Source organism: Periplaneta americana, chromosome 6 (assembly GCF_040183065.1).
Source record: "Periplaneta americana isolate PAMFEO1 chromosome 6, P.americana_PAMFEO1_priV1, whole genome shotgun sequence".
NCBI classification, from domain to species: domain Eukaryota; kingdom Metazoa; phylum Arthropoda; class Insecta; order Blattodea; family Blattidae; genus Periplaneta; species Periplaneta americana.
The window spans coordinates 60,178,807-60,205,306 of NC_091122.1; the positions used below are offsets into that span (position 1 = coordinate 60,178,807).

General features: G+C 35.7%; 1 protein-coding gene across 4 annotated transcripts in view; it reads right to left on the reverse strand.

Moving 5' to 3' along the window:
* The window catches only part of LOC138701358 (fatty acid CoA ligase Acsl3-like), a 139,358-nt gene that overhangs the window by 26,366 nt on the left and 86,492 nt on the right, over positions 1 to 26,500 (reverse strand). For 2 of the 4 annotated variants that reach the window (XM_069828164.1, XM_069828165.1), the window contains exons 2-3: positions 5,692 to 5,716; positions 3,981 to 4,119 (exon numbers count right to left, since the gene is read on the reverse strand). In XM_069828164.1, the coding sequence (XP_069684265.1) occupies positions 3,981 to 4,119; positions 5,692 to 5,705 (153 nt within the window). In that variant the 5' untranslated portion in view covers positions 5,706 to 5,716. The remainder of the gene's footprint in view (positions 1 to 3,980; positions 4,120 to 5,691; positions 5,717 to 26,500) is intronic. The other 2 variants (XM_069828166.1, XM_069828167.1) reach the window with 1 other exon arrangement.

Sequence of the window (26,500 nt, forward strand, 5' to 3'; positions counted from 1 at the left end):
ATCTCCTGAAGTACGGTAGTAAGAGTATAAAATGTTTATTTTAAGGGTAATGGAACATGACAACTGCCTATTTTTACTCTTCAACTTGCAAATAACATATAGGCCCTACTGAAGCATTCCTATGTCACAGATGTACGAATTTTATACCATGCATTAAACAATGCTTATAGTATCTTTTGATGAAAAATTAAATCACTTATCCCAAACAATATTTATAGGGTGCTCCCAAATATGGTAACTAGATAAGATACATTAAAGGTGATATATTACAGTTATATGAACACTAATAAATATAATATTATTATTAAAGAAATTAGTTATAGTGAGACATGTTTCGGAGATGCTTCTCCATCTTCAGTGACTATTTACCACGACTGATGGTTCAGGTGATCGAACCGCATTGTTGCTTGGCTTAAAGGAGACTCGACAACGCGGTTCGATCACCTGAACCATCCATCGTGGTAAATAGTCACTGAAGATGGAGAAGCATCTCTGAAACATGTCTGACTATAACTAATTTCTTTAATAATTTTATTGTATTTATTAGTGTTCATATAACTGTAATATATCACCTTTAATGTATCTTATCAAATCTATGAACACTGTATAATTAACCTAACATGTGTGTTTTATCTTTAAATATGGTAACTAGAATCTCTCATAACCTTGATTTTTCAAAACTTAGGTACATTTATCTCAAACTAATGACGATAAAGTCATGAAATTCTTGTGGCAAGTACATATTAATTAGCTCTTCAAAATGAATGTAGTGATTTACTTTTAAACTCAATCATCGAAATTTTAAAAATTCAAAACTAAGGAAAATTTTGGGGGAAAAAAAAATTTTATATATATATATATATATATATATATAACATATGTGGTGTTTAGTCAAGAAAGTAGTGCATTCATTTTGTCATGTGATATATTCTCATTATACCAGAAAAAAACTAGAGAGATTTGACAAAGTCTATGAGATACTGTATAAGTAGCCTACCTAACTGATGAACCATGCATAATAATTTATTTTCTAATTACCGTATTTGAGGACATCCTATAAATATTCTGTTGGGGTAAGTGATTTAATTTTTCATCAAAAGATAGCCTACTGTAAGCATTGTTTAATGCGTGGTATAAATTTCGTAAACCTGTGACAGGAATGTTTCAGTAGAGCCTAGACCTACATGTCATTTGCAAGTTCAAGAGCTAAAATAGACAAGTCATGTCTCAGTATCCTTAAATAAGGAAAAACTATTTTCCTAAAATTCATAAAAATGGTCCTTTCGTTAAAACTAAAGCAGACAGTAATTAAGAAATTTAAACATTAGTAATATTTAAAAATATTAAGAGGGAAAAGTGAAGTGAACATTACATAAATTCAGCAGCAGTAAGTGAAACATTAAATGATTTATAATCCAACTGTAAGGAAAGTCTTATCAAGGATTTTACTGCCGAATATCATCTGACATTTTTTTACATTACTATCACAAGTATAGATACCAGTCTATATACAGACAGGAAACAAATCAAACCATGTTTTTTGGGGGCATAATATAAATGCAAAGTAACAAATAACAGCCTTCCAGTAATCATATTTAATATAGGCTCTAAATTATCAGATAAGTAGAGCATCAACAACAGGACCAACAAATTTGTTGTACAGTAGGTATTTCAACCTTATCACTAACTGCTCTTATCTGAAAGCCTGTAACTGGAAACTTTGGACTAGTATAGTAAATTTCACGTTCATTCTACATAATCATTTACTGCTTTAACCAATTTTTTTTAATTGAATTAATTTGTAGTACGTTTATAACACGACCAAGAACCAAAATTTTTATTAAACTATATTTCTTAACCACATTGTCACCATTCATTTGAAGTGTCCTTTTAAAAATGAAAATGGCATCCATCACATCGTCAATAAAACAATTCAAGCACAGTAAAAGTCAGAATACCAGTACATATTATATTGAAGAATGTATTTTCTACTTTTATTTTTATGAATTTATGTTCAATGAAATGAAATTTGGGTCTGTTTTATTCTCGACTACAGAACTATGTTGCTCTATTTCTACAATGTACCTGAATGTTATGAAAGAAAAAAAAGTCATGTCATTTATGCATTATAGTCAACTAGTGGCTTGTGCAGCAAATGCTGCAAACTAAGTTCATTAGACGTTCAAATAAAAATTGTTCAGATTTATTTTCAACTGAAGAATACCAGACATTTTGAAAGTTATTTGCTTCCATAATAATGAAACATACTCCCTCTAAATGTTTTTTTATGCCAAATACTTTTTCTTAAACCTATACACCTTCAGTTTTTGGAGTTTCAATGCAAAAATGCAAGTAACAATATCAGGACGCTCAGTGGGTTTTTCATGTGGAAGTAAAGCAATAGCTATTTCAGGTCATTGTGGATTGTAGTGAAAGTTAAAAAAAGTCAGGTTTGCTATGCTTTCGAACAATTGACACAGCATCTTGGTATAGCTGCTGCATGTAGAGATTGATATGTAGAGTAAAATAATTTTATCCTGCTAAGAAATCTTGCTGAAATGATCGGGAGACTACAAAATTTTGTAGGCCTCTTATTTTATCAGTACGTAATACCTTTTGGTCTTTCCTTAGGAACTGCAATTTTTGCACTCTCTCGAGCCAATACTGAAGAGAATACACAAATATCTACACCACACCGCCATTAAGTATATGAAAAAGACCCAACCCCACTTGATAACTATAAAAATATTTGATTCTTAATAACAATATTATCTTACGTAAGTTTTGTAGTTTATATTATATAATAGCCGCCACTCAGTAAATTATAGAAATTAAGATCTAACTTAAGATATTCTCTACAGCTACTTATATAACCCCAAAATGTTTCACTTTCATATCATCAATATAGCATTAATATGTAGCCTATAATTAATGAAAAATAGTCGCATCATGGCATTAACTATAATATTTCATTTCTAATTGTAATAATGTCATCAAACCACCTCAAATTTTGTAGATTTTAGTATCCAGTACACAGGTGTACTCAGAAAATTACACACTGCAGAATCAGACCTGTAAATTATTTTTAGCAAGTCGAAGTTTTTAATAACCAATTGAATTTGAACTCCACAATCCTGCAGATCATGGCTTTCATGTAATAGCCTATTGTTTATTGTAGTATGTGTTTTGTTTTATTCTGAAATGCAATTAGCTCTCAAAACTGACGAAAGATAGATTTTGAAAATACGAAAATTATGTAGGAAAACTAATGCTTCACTGAAAATAATTATTTTTCTGCAAATCCTTGGATACCAAGCTTCAAAATGACGGGTCATTCATTAAAATCCGTTCAGTCATTTTCCCGTAATTTCCATTACTAGTTCAAATTATATATACCATTAATAGAGTTTTAAAACCTTCATTAGTACAAAAATCAACTCGTACTCGTCATTATCAAATAATAGCTCGACCAGTCTTTTGTTATGGGAGTGAAGCGTAGACTATAAGGACAAAAGATGAAAGCATACTAACAGCTTGCGAGATGAGATTCATGCACCGAACAGCTGGCTACACTAAATGGCATTGAAAGAAAAATGAGATATTCTTCAAGAACTTAATGTGTCATCAATACTGGACTATATCTCCAGATATCAGTTAAACTGGAAGGAACACTTAAGAATAGTTTCATCCAGGATCCCTAAGGCAATAATGAAGTATCGTCCAAATGGGAAACTGTCACTTGGTCAACCCATGAAAAGATGGCAAGAAAATCGCTTTTTCAGGCCATAACAGCATGAATAGGATTAGAGATTAATTTATTATCATTTATTCCCTTAATATCAACTAGCCTCAATAGTTCTTTTGGGACTAGTACTTGACAGGATGATGATGATGATGTTCATTATCTACATACATTACATTTCAATTCTGAATGTACTAACGTCTATACTACAAAGCTCTTGTTTGTTATCAGTACTTACTTTAATTCTTCTTGATAACGTCTTCTTTTCCCATGGCCTGTGTAATATGAGGTATACTGGATATGTGATGATATCGCACACAAAAGCCAAAGCTTTTATGGCGCCTATGGTGCCTTCTATCCAAAAGCTGCCCATGTTCCTGCAATGAAACGACTGCAATGAGCTCTGCACCTTCAGACCATTTGCTTTTCACGTCAAAGGAGGAGTTCTTATCTATTACAGGTGGACCCTGTCTGTTTTCGAAGATACTTCGGATTTTGATCAAATATTTCGAGAGATAAGCCGAAACGTGTTAATACTGCTGATTGTTTAAGTAAACATGCTGTGACATTTTGTTGCATATTCGGTTGTCATATCTTCCCAGTGATTTAAGATTCTTCAGAGAAGATAAGATTCTTAAATCTTAAATCACATAGAAAATACTGCAGTAGAAGTAGTATGAACTGGTTAACAGTAATATTTTTAACAGTACTTGTCTACCCCTTTCTGATAATCCTATCACTGTACATTTTTAAGCTACTTCCAGACTAATTCTTTCAGTAATTTTAAAATTACAGTATATATGAAGCGAAACTATTGAATTACGTCATCTAGAAGCTAGAAATTTCTATTGAACATTTGACTTCACTTATTAAAATGCTGAAATTTATAGGGTAATATGAAGCCATACTGTTGGTGAAATGGGCAAAGTTGAAGTATATGTAAGCTTACTATGTAACAGGCTCATGCATGTGAACTTCCCAATACTTACAATGTCAAATTGTACATTACATGATATCCAACATTAAGATATATGGATCATATGCAGAGACTAAATGGAATGTAGAAAATACGGAAATTGAAGAATTATGGGTTTACGTAAAGAATTTTTTGGTCCTACAGAATACATCTGTTATGGTAACAATTGATATTAGAGGAGAAAAATTAGCTCCAGTGCCGGGGATCGAACACGGGTCCTTGGTTCTACACACCAAGCCACAAAGGGAAAAACACCGAAGGAGAAAGATTCGATCCAGTGCTATGGATTGAGCTTCAGTGTAGCTCAATGGTTAGTGTACTTGGTACGTAGAGCCAAGGACCCGGGTTTGATCCCTGGCACCGAAACAAATTTTTCCTCTAATATAAATTGTGGGTTTGCAGAAAACAATGAATGAATGTGGAAAGTTTAAAAATATGGAACATATTTCCTAATATAATGGATAGAACAAACTAGACCTATTAGCGAAAATATAACATGTATTATCTGCATGCACATTTAAAATGTAACTGCATTTATATTGATTTATTGATCTCTGGAATAAAATTAATAATTTTATCGACAAAGTGGGGTAGAAATCAGTATGGTTGTGCATTTTATGTCAAGACATGCAAAGTGAAAAAACCAAATTAACACTTTGTTGTGTACCTATTTAATTAGATGAAGTAATTCAAAACATTCTTATATAGATATCTGAAGTCAAATGTGTAACTAGTAGCAGAAATTCTGATGTATGAGAACATACTACTATACAAGCAAGTTTAAATAAACGTTTTTTCTACTAGAAGAAACGAGCTAGAAGTATCATTATGCTGTAACGTCATACTTTTAATTATAATTGAATGCGCCATTACAATCTCATGCCTAGCATAAGCAATGCAGGTGATATGCTAAATAGTTTTTGTACATGCTGGATTACAAACAGGCTAACATTTTTTTTGCACATTTACTCACTTTTCTTCAAACATGTTTGGATTTGCTGGAACAAGGAGGAAAACGCAATTAGTTATTTGGTTGAAACAGACTCAAGAAATAATAAATTTTAACTTCAAAGTTGATAGGTCTAATATTTTACTGAATGAAAAATGTTGCTCATCACCAGTCTCCATTTTCGTAATTGTTATAGGAATGAATATTTCAGTTTTATGTGAAGATCATAAGTAGTTTTAATATTACAAAAGTGCAGCAAATTTATAATCGCTAGTTAGCTCTGCTGATATAGTGACACTATACAGAGTATTCAAGAATTCCTTGCCCAGACTTCTAGGAATGATGGAGGAAACCAAAACAAACAACACTTAAATAATCCTGGGTCAGAAACTCATTTAGTACTGGTCACGTGCTGGTGAAACACAGTACTTGAGTGGAGATGATCTGGTGGGACTGAGAAAATTATGTTCTATTTCTGTATTAATTTGTGATTAATGAGTGTTCAGTTAATTAGAATGCTCAAAATGACCATCAGCCTCATTTCTCAGCTGGAGGCAAAGCAGCCAATTGTCCCATGTTCACTAGAACATGTGAGGTGTGTCCTGTAATGATTGTGGCTGCTGTAAGAATTCATGCAACAAGTACCATCTCTGAGTTAAGAGGGGAAGAACACCTTGATTTTCGCGTAATGCCACAAAAGTCCAGAGAGGTCCGGGTAACCTGCAGACCAATTTACAGGTCCACCCCAGCCAATCTGATTGATGAAAGTGTCTTACTACTTCACGAACGGCTCTGTAAAGTGAGCTGGTTACTCCAAAATGCTGGTCTTTCCCAGTCTATCGTGGATTGCAAAAAAATATGCGATAATGAGATAATCTTCGTTCAGGGAAACGTTCGCGATACCAATGCCTTTAGCTGCACCGAAAAAGTGCATGTCCCTAAGTTTCTCCACATGTAGCTTTTCTTGTAGACACTAATTGTGACGTAGTTACTAGTGCTACACACTTCACTCAAGTCAGTACGTAATGTCTAATAGTTTGACATCACAACGTAATTACGTACACAAAATCAGCATTTAGCGTCATGATTTATAAACAATCATTTGTTTTGTCTTCTCTTCCCCTCATTTTACCATGCATGCTCAGTACTCTCTCAAATGGCTTTCCGACCTACGATTATTTAACAAAAAATATTTGTTTTGGTCTCCATCAAGCCTAAAAGTTTGGGCATGGAATTATTGAACACCATGTAGACGAGCCCAGATTCAATCGAAGAAAACTGAATTATATTTTCATAATTTCCAAAATATTTCTGGTGTACACTCTGCTTCCTATAAAATTTAGTAGGTACCGGATCCTTTCCAAAAAATGAAAGGAGCCGAAGATTCGTATGACTACATCATATTGAGCTGAAATCAAGAAAATATGGAATTTTTACCACCCTGCACTTACTGTATTCCGAAGTTTCCTTATTCAAAACCAAGGGCAAAGACAGTAAACTATGTAGAAGTACTTGGCCTTCATAGAATTGATTATTATTTCGTCCACCTACATTCTATTTTATTTTCTATATCTATATCATATACTTTCATCTTATTCTCCAGTCTGCACATCCAGATAGCTTTAACTGGGGGTGGTTAAGGGAAAGTTTAGTAGCCAGACTCAACTACGTGACCTGTTACCTGAGCTACTGGGGCCATTCAGTTCTTCATTCAGTCCTTTTTAATTTTTAAACTTATGTCTGGTTGTTCTTAATTATCGGAGCTTGTGCACTTGAGATGTAGTTTAATTTAGTTTTGTTTGGTATCCTCTCGTCTCATTTTAATTCATTATTTCGTATTTACATGTTACACTGGATCAAACAAGTCTACCTGCTACATTATGTTTTAATACAGATACAGTATACATGTGTACTGTACACACATGAACGTATGTCGTAGTCTTTTTTTTAAATTTACAACCGTTATTACTCTACTATGCAATTCACTCATTCTCCTCCTTAACCTAATTTAGCCAACAGTTTTTTCTCTCATTACGCCCTTTCATCTCGACCTCCGGTTACACTTCGGCACAATTCCTCCTAGTCCTGAAAAAGCTATCGTGTGGCTAGCAAAACATACTTCTTTTTTAAACAAAATACATACCCAGAGCAAACGACTTAATTCATAATCAGGAATGGAAAGGAGTTTGATTTTGTGAAACAAAATCTGGGCCATAAATGTTTTGTATAAAATATACTGTAGATCTAGCATAACTTCGCATAGTACTTTAAAAAGGCAGGACAGACGCTATTCCCAACTATCCCGATGTAGCCTACATAATATGTGCTTGTTTCTCTGGAACAGCAAGAGACCGCCACAAAGAGGGCATCCGCCGTCGACCGACAGCAACGCTCATTTCATACGGTTACGAATGATGTCAAGGTTGGCAGTTTTTTAAGGCTGTGCGATCTATAAAGGCAGTACTTTGAAGTTGCACGTACGTACTAACGATCTCTGTGCTCTCGAAGTGGAAGCAATTAACTGAATCCACATTTTATTCCGTAAAATTGGATAAATTAAGCGAGACGTCGGGCCTCACTAGTTTCCATACGTTTAGAACGCTCTCATACATTTGAGTATAAAGGCTGGTTCACAATAAACCGGGAACAAAAACGACAACGAGAACAGAAATATTGTTAAAATAAATGCATTTAAATGTGAGTATTCACAATTAACTATTGTGAATGCTCACATTTAAATACATTCATTTTAACATTATTTCCGTTCTCGTTTTTGTTGTCGTTTCCGTTTCCGGTTTACTGTGAACCAGCCTTAACTCTTAACAGTTTAATGCATTTAAAGACCAATTTTATCATACGTAACCCAGTACTGCAAGTCCCAAGAGACGTCAAATATTCGGGGTTCGAACCACCCTCTTAGGGAATGTTTATGAATACGATGTTCACTTTTATTTGGACTAAAACTCGAGTAAATCAGTTTCAGTTTACTGTTAAGTTTAAAACTTAAGCTCAAATAGGCCCATACAGGGTGGCCCACTTAACTCTTTCACTTCCAATAGAGTGTGAAATATTTCAAATATGCACAAACCGACAATTGCAAGTTAAATTACATCGAAGGGGACATCTGATACACGCAATGATTTTTTTTACATGCAATAATTTTCAAGATACTATAGTCAACTTTCCTTTTTCTTCTTTTTTTTTTAATGGGAACCAACTAATGTTTTGTATAGCAAATGATGCCTTAGCTCTATCTAATAAATAATAACTGGCTACTTTACCGACTGAATGTCACCCGGTAAGAGTAAACGTAAGCAATGTCTGACCAAGGATCGAACAGAAGGATGGCATCTCTGGTTAGATTTGTGCGTAAATTAAATCACAACCACAATGTACTGTACATTTTAATACTATGGAAATGTTTAACATTGTGAAGTGACACACAAAAGTAGTGTATAATAAAAAAATTATTATCTAAAAAACAAAACAAAATCTCCAGTGTGCAATCAGATTGTCGCCGATGTCTTATCATTCAATAATCTCCAGTACAAAACTGAAGAAATAAGGGTTGTATTAGGTAATGTACAGTACTATAGGCGTGTTCGATCTTCAATTAAGTCAACATTATAGGGAAGGGTGCGTCAGACATTGTTTATGTTTACCCTTACCAGTGACAGTAAAGCAGCCAGTTGTCATTAGACAGAGCTAACGCAACATTTGCAATACAAAACATAGTTTGTTTCCATTTAAAAGAAGTTGACTAATATCTTGCAAATTATTTCATGTACAAAAAATACATAACATGTATCAGATGTCCCCTTCGATGTAATTTAACTTTTAATTTTCGGTTTGTGCATATCTGAAATATTTCAGACGCTATCGAAAGTGAAAGTTAAGTGGGCCAACCTGTATATTATGGCAAAATACAAGTGTAAGGAAAACCTCGGCATATCTATTTAAACTGGGTTACAGGAGTTTATTTTCAAGCCCCTTCAACGAATTGATTTTTTTTTCTCTCCATACGAATAGAACATTTCAGCCCTAATGAGAAATTCAGGTGACCGCCTGTGTTTTATGATTTAATTTATTGGACGAATCTTGTTCATTCATATTCTTATTAATCGATCTGACAATTTTTATTTCAAATTGAAAATAAGCTGGCTTTTTTTTTTTTTTTTTTTTTTTTTACTACCTGGACTGATGTTACATTTCCCATCGGAAGAAAAATTTGAGAAATTACCTGGAGAACTATTTCTCCACTTGCGTTTTCGCGTGCAATTCCAACCGCAATCGGCATAAGAATCTTAACAGTATTTTACGCAGAGGCCAAAGGAAAGCATTAAAACTACTTTCAGCGTATTATTTCACGTAACTACTCAATATTTTAAACCATTAATAATTAAATATGCATTGTACATCATTCTTACAAAAACTAAACTAAGAGTTTCCGAATACAGGACTAAAGACCCCATGGCTAATGTCTGAATGCCTAGTTTCAAGAGTTCTGATACATCAGAATAAAATACTGCGCAGTTTCCAGGTATACTTCTTCATGTAATGTGCTGATGTGTTTCATATAAAAAACCAAGGTTACAACAATTGAATGTCAATTTTAGCACAAGCTACATGAAAGAAAAAAATTCTGCGAAGAGGTGATCTCGCCGACAGTTCCAACACAGACTAACGCAAAACCGGTTATAATCAGGTTTTCGAGAAAGTATGCTCAACGACAGGTTATGCAACTATACCGGTCAACAACCTCTATAAAAATATAGGCCTACTACACTGCCCAATTTCAAATCAAATTTATTTTTGTAAGCAATTGTTGGTAGTTCCAGTTTGTGCCCCAGAATTCAGTATTTCTTCGGTATTGAGAATACGCAGATTCGATTATTCATTTGTCATTATGAAAAGGATTAATTTTTAGACAACAGAAGTACTCTTAATTTCAAGACATGAACCATAAACTGAATAAATCAAAGAGCAAGAAGGGAGAAGTGTAAATTAAAACGTACACAATGACAATCGCGTCACTGCAAAGGATCTCGGGACTCATCTGATCCTTTATGTGAGCTCCCAGCGTAAAGACCACCTGTCTCGCTACGTTCACACTGTCCCACTTAGGGGACTTAAATTTTGCAGAGGGAAACGGTGGAAGAATCGTCAACTAGATGGGCAATAATTAAACCATCCGCGCATGTACTCGCAATAGCAAAGACACCTTTTAGTAGTCCGCCGCATCCCACTAGCACCCCGGCCCAATCGTCTAGCCGAGAGAGAAAAGCAGCACCGCCAAAGTCAAGTGCCGGAGATTTAAGAAGTACCGCTAATATCAAGATTCCATCGTCAGCCAAAGATAAATGAACGACAGAATTCAGAAATCCGAAATATATACTTGTGGGTAACAGGTCGTCCACCATAATCCCCATTTTTTTCAGGGCTCATCCCATAACGCCTTAAGGAAATCACGTGAAAATCACTGGCAGGTTGAATTCTCAGTTTAGGATATCGAGTCATTTGTATAGACTCTCTGAAAAATAAACATTAATAAATGTGGATAAAACTAATAAAACCAGGCCTAGAATTGTTAAAGAAAAAACACTTAAAAATATGGATTACCAAGGGGGCCGAGGAGTTAATCCATGATATGGCGACGTGCAGGGGAAAAACGGTATTTTGTTTTCGCTGCAGGTGAAGGGGAATGCTGCTACTGGCTACAGATAAGAGCAGCGTTAGCTCCTGACAACCTCTAAGAAAACATTAGCTAACTGAAAAAGTTTGCTTTATTTCTGTAATTAAATAATTATATATTTTGTCCACACCTGTGGAGTAACGGTCAGCGCGTCTGGCCGCGAAACCAGACGGCCCGGGTTAGATTCCCGGTCGGGGCAAGTTACCTGGTTGAGGTTTTTTCCGGAGTTTTCCCCTCAACCCAATATGAGCAAATGCTGGGTAACTTTCGGTGGTGGACACCGGACTCATTTCACCGGCATTATTACCTTCATCTCATTCAGACGCTAATTAACCTAAGATCTTGATAAAGTGTCGTAAAATAACCTAAAATAAAAAAAATAAAATGATTCGTAGAATTGTGGTGGAATTACCCCATTTTTCGTAACCGTTGGAAGTCTGATACATGGCATAAACTGGATACGTGGCCCGAAACAACAATCTGCTTCCCTACAGTTTCCATTTGCTTGTCCGCAAACACCATATCTGCGAGTCTGCAACATTTCACTCAGACTGATCAAGTGCACTCCACAACATGTAAGCACAGACTGCATTCTGAACACACGTACCTCAGAGCCAATCACGTCTAAATACAAATCACATACTACAGTACATCAGTACTTTCCCCACCCCCTTGTAACGTACGCCTATATGTTTGCAGGGTTGCATACCCTTCTGCTATTATGCCTCTTGCAATCTACGAAGAGAGGTTTTGGCTTTTAATTTTCGAAGGAGTTTCCGGACCGGGATTTCATATCTCAAATTGGTGCTTTAGGCCATCATCCCTAAAGTCTGTAACATCATGGAAATGCCGAATATATTTAGCACATTAATTCCTATTTTAATGCTCAAGCCTCAGAATCACTTTCTCAAAATATAAAAATTAACGGTACTGTGTCAGCGTACAAAATCCATTAGATTTAAAAGCGTAGGGGAAAACCTGACAAGTCACACATTTTACTGTTTTTATAAGAGAGTTTCAAGACCCATTAGCCTACATTCTATTGTCTTTGGGTTATTCTTCAAATTTCTTTGAACTAGTGAGGTAATTATTCTGTACAGTTAAACTAGAAATCTACAATACTTGAGCTATTACAAGACATCTAAAACATAAAATCGATAATTTTGGACTTACTAAGTTTTTCCCTCTGTTCTCTTCATATATAATTTACGGAAAAGCACTTCAGCAACTCCAGTATTGAAAAGTTCTTTTAGCATGTCGCTACTAGCGAGAATACTTACATAGGTTACAAACGGGAATTCGGACTTGTCGCTTCTCATAGCGGTACGTAATACTGTAATAGGGTTTCAGCTTATGCCTATTTGTAGAGAACCTTACGGAACATTGATGGCTTCCTTTCCTAGGAAGAAAAAATTTTAGTAGCCTAGAGGTAAAGTTATTCTATTTGTTCGAATTGAGTACTCTTGAGTGTAAAAGTTTACTCCAAAGAATCTATTTGAAGCCTTGCATTAAAAATTGCATTCTGCGATATGCTTCAAATGTAAGAAAACTGGCCACGTATGAAACGACACTAATATGGAACATATCCCCAATAATGGCTCTCAGAGTTCTCTTTGTGAACAAGATTACGCAGCAAATACATATCGACTAGCAGATGTGGTTTTTCGAATTGCAGGTGGGGAAAACTATTTTGAGGTGGTGCTATTTATATGGTGTACACATATTGCAAGAATTCGATAATAAATTAAACTGCAGCTAATGATTTTTTCGGACATTACATGACAATTCTAAAAGTAATTTTAATGCTAGCTTGCAAAACGTTCTGAAAATAATCACTAATGTAAGTAGCTTATCTGTACAAAACACTGAACTCAGCAAAAACGTGATGAATGACGAATTACAACAATATTTTACTTGAAAATAACATCACTAGGGCTAGGATTTTGATGAAATTGCATCTTTTTTTCTAGCAAGCCAGAAACATAGCTGCTTTGGTATTTATATGTTATATGATAAACAGTGTTTTAAGACATTTGTTAGGGCATTTTGTTTTTGCCTGTTTCAACTCATAACAGCATCTTTTATTTTATTCGGTCATTTTTGAGGGATTTTCATTTAATTTTGGCCATAAATCCCCATTAATGTAAAATAATGTTTATTTCCTTTGATATTTTCTCTACATATTTTGTCCATTAATACCCATTATTTTGTCTAATATTTTAATCGTTTTTCTACACGAATTCTATTGCTCTTTTAAAGTAGTACACCCCATGTAATGGATCAGTCCAACCACCACTTCAATATAGACTCCTCTATACCTGCTAGTTCCGGATAAAAGTGGGCTTGTGGAGACTACATGGAAACTACATCAGGTAAAATAATTAAAGTGTACTACTTAGTAAAAATTATGTACAATTAAATAAACTTAAATGTTGGTACTAGAATTTAATTTAATTACTAGTCTAAATATTAAATTGTACAAAACCTCTTTCTTACTAAGCCAATTATGTAAGATCAATTTTAGGGCATTTTCAAAGATTTTTAGGTCATAAATGCATTGTTTTAGGACATTTTTTCATGATTTATAGGTCATCAAAATCCTAGCTTTAAATATCACTAACAAAAATATTTTAGGCTCTCAATTTCTAGGCGCAAGTCAACCATTAACAGCTACATAATATGGTGCATGACAGTTTTTACAGCTGAAATTTCCTGCGTATTCCAATATTAAGATTGGAAATATTTCTCGAATAATACAATTCTCACATCTTACGCATTTCACTCAGCTTCGTGGCGCCTTAGGGTTCAATGCTCCCAGCCAGGCTTTAAAATAAATCTAGTCGCAGTAATAGTTACCACTACATTACTGAACGAGGCCACACGCAATGGAATATTGGTAACGATGGACACTGCATTGTCATATCTGATCTGAATGTAGTCCACCTACCGATATTCACGTGTTTGTATGTAGGCAAGGTTTAATCCTGTCTCTCGACATTATCATGCTTAGCTCCAAGAGAATACTTATCGTATTCTTAATCAGTTATCAGCAATCGCAACTTAAGACTTAACTGAGCTAAGCTTCGATCTCTAAAAGTCCTATGAACACTATCAGGCATTGTGCACGTGAAGACTTGTTTACTGAATGTCCAGCATAATGACATTAAAAATTTAATTCCTGAACAAAATTCAATGAATAACAATGTTACAGAGCACGAACATGTTTGTCCAGCCTTCCGACAAATCTAAATTCAAAACAGAATAGGTTCGAAATTATACAGGCGTGGTGTAAAAATCTTGATTCTTAATCATGCTCAGTTCCCAGAATGTGCATCGCTTATACAGAACCTGAGTTAGATCTGTCTACTTTTCAATTGCTTTTTGTATTTTCCTTCGAGTACCGGTATTATGCTTATTTTTTTATCGAGTATTAGAAAAAACTAACGAAAAATGTGACACCAGCAAATGAGTAATACGAGATACTGTATTTGAACATGTTGCAATTTTATTATAGAAAAAAAATTCAATTGACAATTCTTTTTGCATATTTTACTTAAATAATTTAGACACACTGTCAAGTTTTCCAGTACAGTTCTATCAGTACTGGCATATTTCACCCTCTTGTCAGCGTAGCCTATTGCGCGCGCGATTGTAAGCACAATGGGGAAGTTCAAAATTACTGAGTGTACTCTCATGAAGAACGGTAGAATGTTGTTACAAAACTGTTGGCAGAATCAGTGTAATTTTGGCAACAAAGTGGCACGTTTCAATTCAACTTCAATCAAGGCGACCATATTTTCAATTTACGAAATCCGGACGTCCAGAACAGTAAAAAAAAAAAAAAATGCGAAAAAACAGAACATGATTATAGTAACGTCACAATTTTGAAACTACGTAATCCTAAGTCAGTACTATGCCAATCTAGTATATACAGTCACGAAGCTTGAGTTTTGAGGGTGCTAGGAACAATTGACTGTGTCTGTACTATTTCGCATTGTCTAATAAGGCGATATTAGCGATCCTAGTGGTTAGCAACTATCTATGGATGCATATTTACTACGTATTGAGCTTCGTGACTATATACTAGACTGTGACTATACTATAACCAGAAATTAGCAGACGTATCCTGTATGAAGAAGCATGCGTGCCTATTTTGAAGTTTGAGCGATTTAAGTTTCCAAAATAATATTTTAAGAAAAATGGTGCACTTTAACAGGCATTAAGGCAGCCCCCATGTATAGTTAATGTGCATACTTAAAACTTTTTTTTTTTTTTTTTTTTTTTTTCAGTGAAAGAAAATTCGGATGCGAAAGCATATTTCCTTATATCGTTTGACAACATCGCATTCCAGCCAACCTCTCCGAACAAACTGCATTTACAGCTGGTACTTCTGGGAGAGTAAATCTTTTTCATAAATTTCTTTTATCACGCAGCATTTTGTAGAAGTTTGTACAAGGGTAAATCGAAGTTAACTTCAGTGATGAGCTTTCAGGTTGTTTATGAATAAAGTTCATCACTTGTCCATAAGTAGGGGTGTATTAACAATATACGCGAAATGTGTTTAAAAAAAAAGCTTATTTTATGCATGAAAAATGCAAATCTCTTAAATGAAAGTAAAAAAGTGAAATATCTGCGAATTTGATAGAAATCAATGAAATTACTTCATAATCACGATATTTTCAACAAAAAAAAAACATCAGTTTTATGGAAAATTCGCACGAAAAGTGACTTTCTTCCAAATAAAACGCGAAAATTTTCCTTATAAAATAAATATGAACATTTCTATATATATATATATATATTATCTGATTGTTCAGCATTACACTGCGTGTAGCATCTGGCATTACATTGCGTGTAACATCCGCGGGTAAGAGACGCTAGCCCGAGAGTGCACTGCTGATGACCGCTGTTCTAGAGCAAAGTTAAAAAGTAAAGGTTATAGTGCATCTCCTTGCTTTAGCCCGCAGTGAATTAGAAAAGCGTCAGAAACTGGCATATATGCCCTCGCTATACGTTTCACAGAGACATTTTAATTAATCGAACTAGTTTCTTGGGAATATCAAATTCAATAAGAATATTATATAAAACTTCTCTTTTAACAGAGTCATATGCTTTTTTGAAATTTATGAGAAAGATGTACCGTGCCCTTATACTCCCATTTTTTCTCCGATATATTTCCCTTTTCTTTCAACAATTAAGCCATCGAACCTATTTCGTGATTCTCAATTACAGTTCATTACACAGTTTCACTTAAAGAATCATTTTATTGCCTACGAAACCTACTCCAAGTGACATTGAGTTTACACCAGACCTTTACATTTTGTCCACGTCACATGAGTGCCACTGGTGACGGAACTTAACACCAGAGTCAATTTTGAATTTAATTGATGATATGCAACTTGTTACCAATAACTGACACGATGTACGAGATATAAGTCATATATCCAACAAAATATCATGGTCGGTAACTTTATCGGGCATAGAAAGTGCTTTGAGTGCATTCATACGAAGCAAATTGAACAAGGTCCCACCTCCAGTGACTTATCGTACTGTAGGCCGCTAGCTTCCTATGTCCAGTGCCGCCCACAGACCACATGACTGACTGGTCAGATGGAGTAACTACATCATCCTTCCAACCCATTAAAATGCATTAAACAAACCAAAAGAGGGGACATTCCTTCATGATCCACTTTATCAGATACACAACGAGAGCTCTGTGTGGAGTGTGGCTCAATGAAGAGGGCGGAGAGGAAAACTACCAGTCGTGAACGATACAATCGAGAACTGAAATTTTGTGAACTTAAGAATATAATTTAATACAACACATTTTCTAGTGTATCTGCTATTTTCCTAGCTCTTCATTTTCAGTAGTGGAATTTGGACATTTAATTTTCTGTGTACGATGCATTATTAAGGGGGGGGGGGATAAAGAACGCCAAGAAAATAAGAGAAAAAGTCAGAATAAAGAGTCTGGAAGGCATGCCCATTCAGATATGAAACGTCATCGTAAGAATGAAATACCACAGTCTAGTATATACAGTCACGAAGCTTGAGTTGTGAGGGTGCTAGGAACAAGAGACTGTGCCGGTACTATTTCGCATTGCCTGTAATGAGGCGATAGTAGCGATCCTAGTGGTTAGCAACTATCTATGGATGCATATTTACTACGTATTGAGCTTCGTGACTATATATACTAGACTGTGACAATATACAGAAGAGTAAAAATCAATTTTTAAGTCACAAAATTTATCGGAACTTTACAACAGTTCTCAATCCAATTCATGTAAATAAATAAAGCAAGGTACGGTACTATTTGCATCTCAAATATGGTCAAGCCTAATCTCAATATCTGATCAGCCGGTTAATATGAAAGCTATCCTAAAAACTAGACGCCTTATTCGTTTAGAGATTTTATGATATCAGTTGTCGAGAGACGACCGGATATAACATAGAAGATAAATCCGAAGGGTAAAACATTTGAAGAGAGTGATATGATTAGTAAAGTCTAGCTTCAATCAAGAGAACTTCCAATCAAGTTAAATGTGCCGAGATGTGTTTTAAATTTCAATAGTTACAGATATTTCAGCTTAAGTTGCTGCCAACAGTAGCGGTTTACATAATGAGGCACATTTCAACAGGTTCTTAAGTCTAGCCATCCATAAATTTACTTACTAATTTGGAATACATTTCTGTGTCGATATTGACAAATCAGATTCAAGAAAAATCCTTCAGTTATTTAATTTTATTTCAGAACTAAGCAAATTACTTTGAAAAATGGTAACCATAGTGCAACAATAAATATGACCTACTACAATAGCTATGAAAATACGTCGTCCTGCAGGTTTACAATAACCATTAATAAGTTCGAAAATACGAGAGTAATAACATTCAAAGGATTAAGTGGATATAGTTTGTTATAGCCGTGTACTTAAAGTAGACTTTTCACCAAGAAAACAATGGCAATGTTGATTTTTTTTTTAAGGATGGGGCTCGACTCTATATTGCAAATGAAATCCTGAATATTCTCAACGAGCATGACAGTGTTTTCTGATCCGCTTTCAAAGCTATTATGATTCTGGCTACCATATTCTCCCGATAATCCCTGTGATTACTTCCTGTGGGGTTTACTCAAGGGTGTCATGTATGGGATAATCCATACAGTACTAAAGAAATTAATATTGCAATTTTGACATTAGTAACCTGCATAGCAAAAACTCGAGAACTTCAGAAATCTGTTCCAAATCTTGGATGGCAATGGAGCACATTTTTTTTCTCGTGTACGGAGAAGAGACCGGAAGCTTGTTGCATTTGCCGAAGGTTTACACTGCAGTCTGAGGCGTATTGTGCTCAACACTCCTATTCTGTGAATGATTGGATAACCGAAAGGCAGCGCTCTTGTACAAGAACAGCACGTTGCACCATGAACTTAACCCGGGCTGCGGTATGGATGATAATATGTAAATTGATGATGACGAAATGAGTAAGGTCCAACCCCGAAAGTTACCCAGCAATTCTGCTTCAATTGAGGAAAAAACCAGAACCAGGTAACTTGTCCCGATCAGGATTTGAACGCGGGCTCGCTCGTTTCACGGTCAGCCGTACTAACCGTTACTTCACAGCTGTGGACAATGGAGCACATACTGAGAATGTTTTCACATCATTTTCCCAAAGTTTAGTGATAACATACAAAAAAAATCGGACTTTCGTAGTTATGGAATAAAATTCAATGAAAACTGAAGTGTACTTCAAAAAACTGTAGTTGAAATAAAATGATCTTCCAGGCCAGAGAAAAAAACTTTTACTTTTGAGCAATAAATTGTATCTCAAATATTTAGATCTGTACAAAATGTTTCGACAAGGGAAATACTATAAAAAAAATGTCTTCCTATACTGCTAGCTGGACGAAACTCTTTGCGGTTGCTTTGCCTTACGATAGAGCAGAGTCGGTACAAAATTAAGTTTGTTATCTATTTCCACTACAATTTTACAGTTTTACTTCCCTCCCGGAAGACGCTACCCAAGGATTTTAATGACCTCTAAAACCATAGTTCTCGGCAGGAACCTTTGATCCAACGTCTAGCATAGTTACCATTAAACTACCGAGAACGACTAAATATCTGAGGAAATATAGCGAAGGACCGAAACTAAACCTCGGAAGACATCAAAACAAGATTTTACTCGACCCACGTCTACGGTATACAAATCACAAGATCATACTACGAATGAGTTTCACACATTCAAAGCTGGATAGATCTTTCGTGCTCTAAAGATGGAACTTAAAATCCTGTCCAAGTACAGCTTCAGTATTTTACCTATTCCTCTATTATTAGGGGCCAATCAATATTACTAATATGAGATTGGTTTACAGCCTTGTTTCTATCTCACTGGTAGCACACTGTGTGTCTCAATTTGAAGTGCAGTAAATCGGATCAGGAAGATAGTTCTCGAGCACCTATGGTTATCTGTTCGCCTAGACAAGCCTTTTCTGGGTACTCTTTTTTTTTTTTGTCTTCCTAGAAAATACTCCATTACATTATTTCTTCGGACAGTCATACGTTCATCTTTCTTCTCACGTGACAATTTCCGTCTTTCTGTACTCTACAATATTCTGGTCGTTTGTTGCATTTATTTCGCGTACGCTATCGTTTCAAAAAAGTTTATATATTTTTTCCAATATTCCGAAGAAACTCGTACCCCTTTCTTTCCACACACCCCTCTATAATCATGTGAAGTTTACAGTTATTGAAATGTTTTTACTGTGGGGAAAATAGAAATTTTTAATTTCATGTTTTTCGCCAAAATGCATGCATCAATTCGTGTCTACTTTTGACAATCCCAAACTTAAGCTAATTTTCTCTTATTGTGTATCTTATCACCGTTTCTTTATACATTAGTTTCAATTTAGCACGTTCTTTGTCAACCAGCAGATGGCTTGCATACATGTAATGAAAATTTCACACCAAGTACCATGCAACTTTTTCAGACAAAACGCATGAGCACGTTCAAGCAAATTTCTGTATAAAGTACTAATTCTTTTGTAACACATAACGCACGCACAAGTTTAACGTTATTACCAGCAACTTCAAAATACAAATATGAAGTACATGATTGACGCTTTCTACCAGTAATCCTACGAGTATTGCGACGGCTAAAGGCAAAATAAAGGGGACGGACGGAAAGAAAGGCCTTGCGACACCGCAGAAACTTCCGAGACCCGAATATGATCGCGTCTAGACGCTGAGGACCCAGTGAATTATCGATTGTGTTATCAATCTGATTAAAATGTCTCGTCTGAAACAAGAAACGGATGTCTGGAGTTGACCAAGGCCACAGCAATTCTTGGAATTATCTCACGAGTTTAACCTCAGACTATGGCCAAGGGTTTACATTCTACTGCCAGCGACTCCGCCTACCAAGTCAAATATCTTGATCAGACGACCGGATTCTTGAATTATGGAGTTTGATCCCCGCAGCCGACGGTTCTTACTGAAGTGTACTTTACAGACTAAGACTTCACTGAAACGTACTACAATCGCCGTTCCACGTACTTTAAAGTAGAAGTTTATGTATGTATTTTTAAAGAAGTTCTTGCATTTGCCAGTCAACTCACAAGAGACGTACAATTGTGACAATTTGAAAATAAATTTCCAAAAATACATTAAACATGTAAATTACATTTTTTAACGGCTCCAATCAGTAACACACATTATTTACCTAAAGACGAAAGTATTGTGCATCTTTTGAACATAGTTTTATTGCATTTAATCAGTAATGGAGGAAGGACATTTTTCCGTCGAGATATTTGCAAGGAAGATGATCAATAATGGAAAGAATTAGTGTCACGAAGGTGACATGTTTTACGAGTTTCATAACAATTCAGTTCTTTTACAATAATGAATGACACTGCTATTCACAATTCAATTTCTTGAACTACGTACCATTCAAAACAGATTGTCACAACAGATACGTGAAGCTGCATTTCAAAAATGCACCCCGTGCCAGAAAAAGCGAGCCACTTAATTTAATTGCAATGTATTAATATTTGAAAAACAAAATACAGAGTTTCCAAAATTTATATATACACTCTTTGAAATACTATTTCACAGCAAAGAAATGAGATAGAAATAAGATTTTTGCGGTTTTTGATTCAGAAGGCAGCGAAAAGCATGGAAACCTGTTCATCTGCTTATAAACAAATATGGCGGTGCAATTATCGTTCGATGAATGCAATGGACACTGAAATGTTATTGTAAAGTGGAGAATGTTGAGGTTCAACAACGTTGGAAGGTTGAATTTGGAACAACCACCAACAAGGTTAACTATCACAAGAATCCGAGGAAAGTTTGAAGTCGACGGAACGGTGCAAGGTGTGTTGAAAGGGCGGTGCGGAAGAAAGAAGTTGATGCAGTCATGCAAGCTTTTGCACAATCCCCCGAGTAGTCCGTGAGCCAATGTTCTCGTAAGATTGGTATCAGCAAATACAGTGTTCATCGAATTTTGTGAGCTCAAAAATGGAAGCCTTACATTCAGAGACTTGTCCACGCACTAAATGAGGACGACCCAGATAGGCGACTGAAATTTTGTGAGTGGTTCTTGAACATGTGTGATGGAAGGGAATATTTTCAAGACTTGTTTGTTCAGATGAAACCACATTATTTTCAACTTAATGGCACAATAAAATTAACGGGCACAATTATGTGTACTGGGCTAACGAAAACCCACACATCTTTCAAGAAAAGGCCGTCAATCTTCCAGGAGTAACAGTATGGTGGGGCCTGTCTTCCAAAGGAATAATTGGGCCGTACTTCTTCGAAGGGACCGTCACGGGTGAGAAATACCTGCAAATGTTGGAAACCACGATTCCACGTCTTAATTATGCGATAAGCAGCCTTTATTGGTTGAGTGACGTCCTTTTGTACCGTTTTGTTGGTCAAAAGTAGTATGACGTAGTAAAAGTAATAGTCAGTGAAATAAGTTACATACTTACAAATGGCTTTTAAGGAACCCGTAGGTTCATTGCCGCCCTCACATAAGCCCGCCATTGGTCCCTATCCTGTGCAAGATTAATCCAGTCTCTATCACATCCCACCTCCCTCAAATCCATTTTAATATAATTCTCCCATCTACGTTTCGGCCTCCCCAAAGGTCTTTCCCCCCCCCCCCCTCCGGTTTCCCCAACTAACACTATATGCATTTCTGGATTCGTCCATGTGCTATATGCCCTGCCCATTTCAAACGTCTGGATTTAATGTTCCTAATTATAACAGGTGAAGAATACATAAGTGAAATAAGTTACATTTAAAAAACTTCTATCCCATTACCTCCTGGCCTAGTTACCTCATGAGTGATACCTTGTTGGTGTCTTGTGGGGTCCAGACCAGTCTTCGGACAGTTGACGAAACAACTGTTAATGAAGACAATATAGCCTACATTTTGCTCTTCACCAGCACCATATCGTTTATTTATCGGAAAATATTTCTTTTTTAAAGACTATTTCTTCGATAAAATGGTTTTTGTATTACTTTATATTCATATCCACAGTGTAACTTGAACGATGCTGTCAGTATCCTTGTCAATCTTGGTTGATTAATATTGTCTAGATCTCTGGTAATATTTGTCTCTGGCAGAAATTAATTCAGACTTCATTTAGTACCGGTATTCTAATAAAATCTTCGAATATGAGAGCTCTCCGCAAACATGAATTCGTTAGTGATTTAATGTAAGCACTGGCGGTTTAGTACTCTTAACTTTGAGAGAATGAAGTGTAGCTCATTAACCATACGTGTTTGGCAGGCAAAAACATGAAAACTTGGACAGATTTTTAAAATGTTGCCAAGATGCACTGGGAACGGGGCCATACAACGGCAGACTTAAGCAGAGGCACCGATCCAATAAGAGAAGTCGACGAAGTACATTCATGTAAGTACGTGATACGTCGTGCGCTATGCTATAAGCAATGTAGTTTCTTACTACAAATACAGTGATTCGATTTAATTTCCAGCAGAAAAGTAAAACAGTTGAAGGGTTCAGACCATAGTGGGCCAAGCGCCATTTATTAAAAACTGAGAAAGCAAGGGTTAAAATTAAGTGAATACCATAATATAAAGAAGATTGACATCATTCAGTGTGAATGTGTATATTTTATATTACTTGCTATATGTTTCCATTGAATTATGGTGATAACTTCGTTTTAACCCTCGTTTTCTACAGTTTTAGTAAATGGCGCTTGGCCCACTATGGTTCTGAACCCTTCCATTTTCCATTCCTATAGACACCTGACAGTTTTGTTTTTCTCCAATGTTTCAAGGGGTGGCTTTTTTTATCATGTCGACAACACGGCCGTGAATTCCACCACTGAATGTTTATGTTGGTTCGTAATTCTTACTAATAGGCAGAAGACCCAATATTAATGCAAGGTAGGTCCTACTATTTTTTTTAGGTAAACGTCGACCGTTTAGTTTACAATCCTTGATCTACCTACGTGTGTCTCAAGTATACCATAAACATAACTAGCAATTATAAAGCCACTTGAAACATGTCCTGGTTATGTATGATTTTAGATCTAATACAGCGTTTTGTGCATTAGGCAGTCACAAAATTTGGGAAGAGGTAGGCCTACTAAATTATTTTATCACAAAAGAAAAACCCACGATCTAATCATTCCCTTAAAATCTACATGCATTAAGAGATGCTATTGTAGAAAATGGGATAAGTTCGCTTTCGAAAATATAACTGAGAACTTCAGTTGAACTTTAAGACGTTTCACATGCATCTGTCCAAGATTTGACACCTCTTATGTCCATTTCGTTCTTATTCGTATAGTAATTTTGTGAACCAATATACCATTTACTAATATTTCAATACTTGATCATGTGATCAGAACCTCGCACGAATGTCTTAAAACGACACACCCTTGGGAGAAAATGTTTACTTCTCTGCTGAGAATAGAACCCTAGAGCTTAGAATGTCGCTAGAAATGTCACCCTATTGATCCATACCAGGTGAATTTCTTGATAATCAATAAACATAACTTTGAATATAGAGACGAAATCATTGGTTCTTCTAAACTGGTCTCGACACTGTCGACGGGGTCGTTACACACAGGCTGTGAACCAACGAGATTTTTAATATAGCTACAAGTCTCCATTCTTCTCTAAGCAGAATGGAGAGAAGAAACAACAAAGGTAAGTGCATAGAACAACATTTTTCAAGAGAAAAAATATTTTCTCCATCCAAATCTAATGATATGACCTGTCACTGCATACAAATCGTCCTGGGTGGTACAATCTGTATAGTGCTGACCTATGCCTTAGGTTGCGGGTTCGATCCCGACCCAGGTCGACGGCATTTAAGTGTGCTTAAATGCGACAAGCTCATGCCACTCCTGTGGGACAAAATTCCGGCACACCGGCGACGCTGATATATTATAATCTCGGTAGTTGCGAGCACCGTTAAATAAAACAATTTTTAAAAAATCCACTACATATATTAAGCAGGGCCTACTTTCATTTTGAATTTGTACATGCACAACCGCTTAAAAAATGACAAAAGCTCTTAAAACCTTTGCTGCTTTATTGTTTACACTCCAGTATTATGCTTACAATGGTTATCACTAGGCAACACGAGAAGAATGTTGACGCAAAAATTGCCTGTTAATAAGAACAAAAAATACTGCGTATCTTTAACATGTAGTGTATCTATTACTGATGTAAATGCAACATCGATGGAAACCGCCTGAAAGTCCATACCACTCGACATGTTTTGAAGGCAACATGTGTACGCAGCTAGTACAATTAAGCAATGACTGACGTGATTTATCGGTATCAAGTCGTGACTTTGTAATTTGTAGCATTTAACAGTTTGGACAAAGCACATGAATTCGTACAGCAATATACCAGTACTACGCCAGTTGGTAATTAAACTGGACAGCTAACGTCTCCTCCCATTTCACACCAGAATGGACATGTCAATAAATGATATTGGAAACTAACCTCAAAGTCCAGGAATGCTTACATTTAGCGCATTTCCGCCTATTACATCAGTGATGGTTCGTGGTATAAATTATAGGAGATTATGATCCTGAAAATTGCCTTCAAATCATACAACAGATTTAACTCGGACAAACAAAAAAATTTGACGAACGGATTCCAGTTTACAATGAAATTACGAAGTAAGCATAACTATGTATAGAATCATAAGATGCTATTAGGTTTCGCAAAACCTAGTTCTTTTCGTGAAATTGCTCCGCTAGATGCACAAGCAAGAACAAGAGTCTTCCGATTGTGGGCTGGGTGGCACATTAATTTCCATAACTTTGAATGGAAACTAATGTATCACTATTATTAAATAAACGAACCTCTGTTCAGAAAGTACTAAATTCAATACTATTAGAAGTAAATTAGATTTTTTCTAAGTTCGTCATTTAACGACGCTGTATCAACTACTAAGTTATTTAGCGTCGACGATATTGATAACGAGATTGTTTTTGGAGAGATGAGGCCGAGGATTCGCCATAGATTACCCGACATTCGCCTTACGGTTGGGGAAAAACCTCGGAAAAAACATGTAATCATCCCAAGCGGAAATCGAACCCGTGCCCGAGCGTAACTCGGGATCGGCAGACAAGCACCTCAAATCTAAATTCAATTACAGGGATATAATAAAGGAAGTAATCACATAAGCCTCTAACCATGCCAGAACCCCCCTCCCCACCCAACGAATGTTATGCAAGAGTTTTTAAAATAAACTACGAATTGAGTAGGCAAACTTGTGCTTTCTAAATACACGTGATTATATAGCCCAGAAACAATATTCGGAGAAGTATTTGAAAATTTTCAATTCATATAGAAAGTTAGGTGACAAGATACTGAAATACAAAATGTTCTAAATTACAACCCACAAACGATGGCAAAAATAGAAACGGTAACAAATTGGGGGAAAAGGCCAGTATGCTCACGTAATATATGGTAATAATTCTGAAGTATGGTACTTTAAAATTAGGTATTGCTTAGAGTCTAAAATAATTACCAATCTAATCAGTTTTTATACAAATATTTTCGTTCTCTAGCAACAAAGTTACGTTGAAATAGCATTTTGCTCAAACTAGTACACGCTTATCGACATTTGTCTCATTCTAATGTA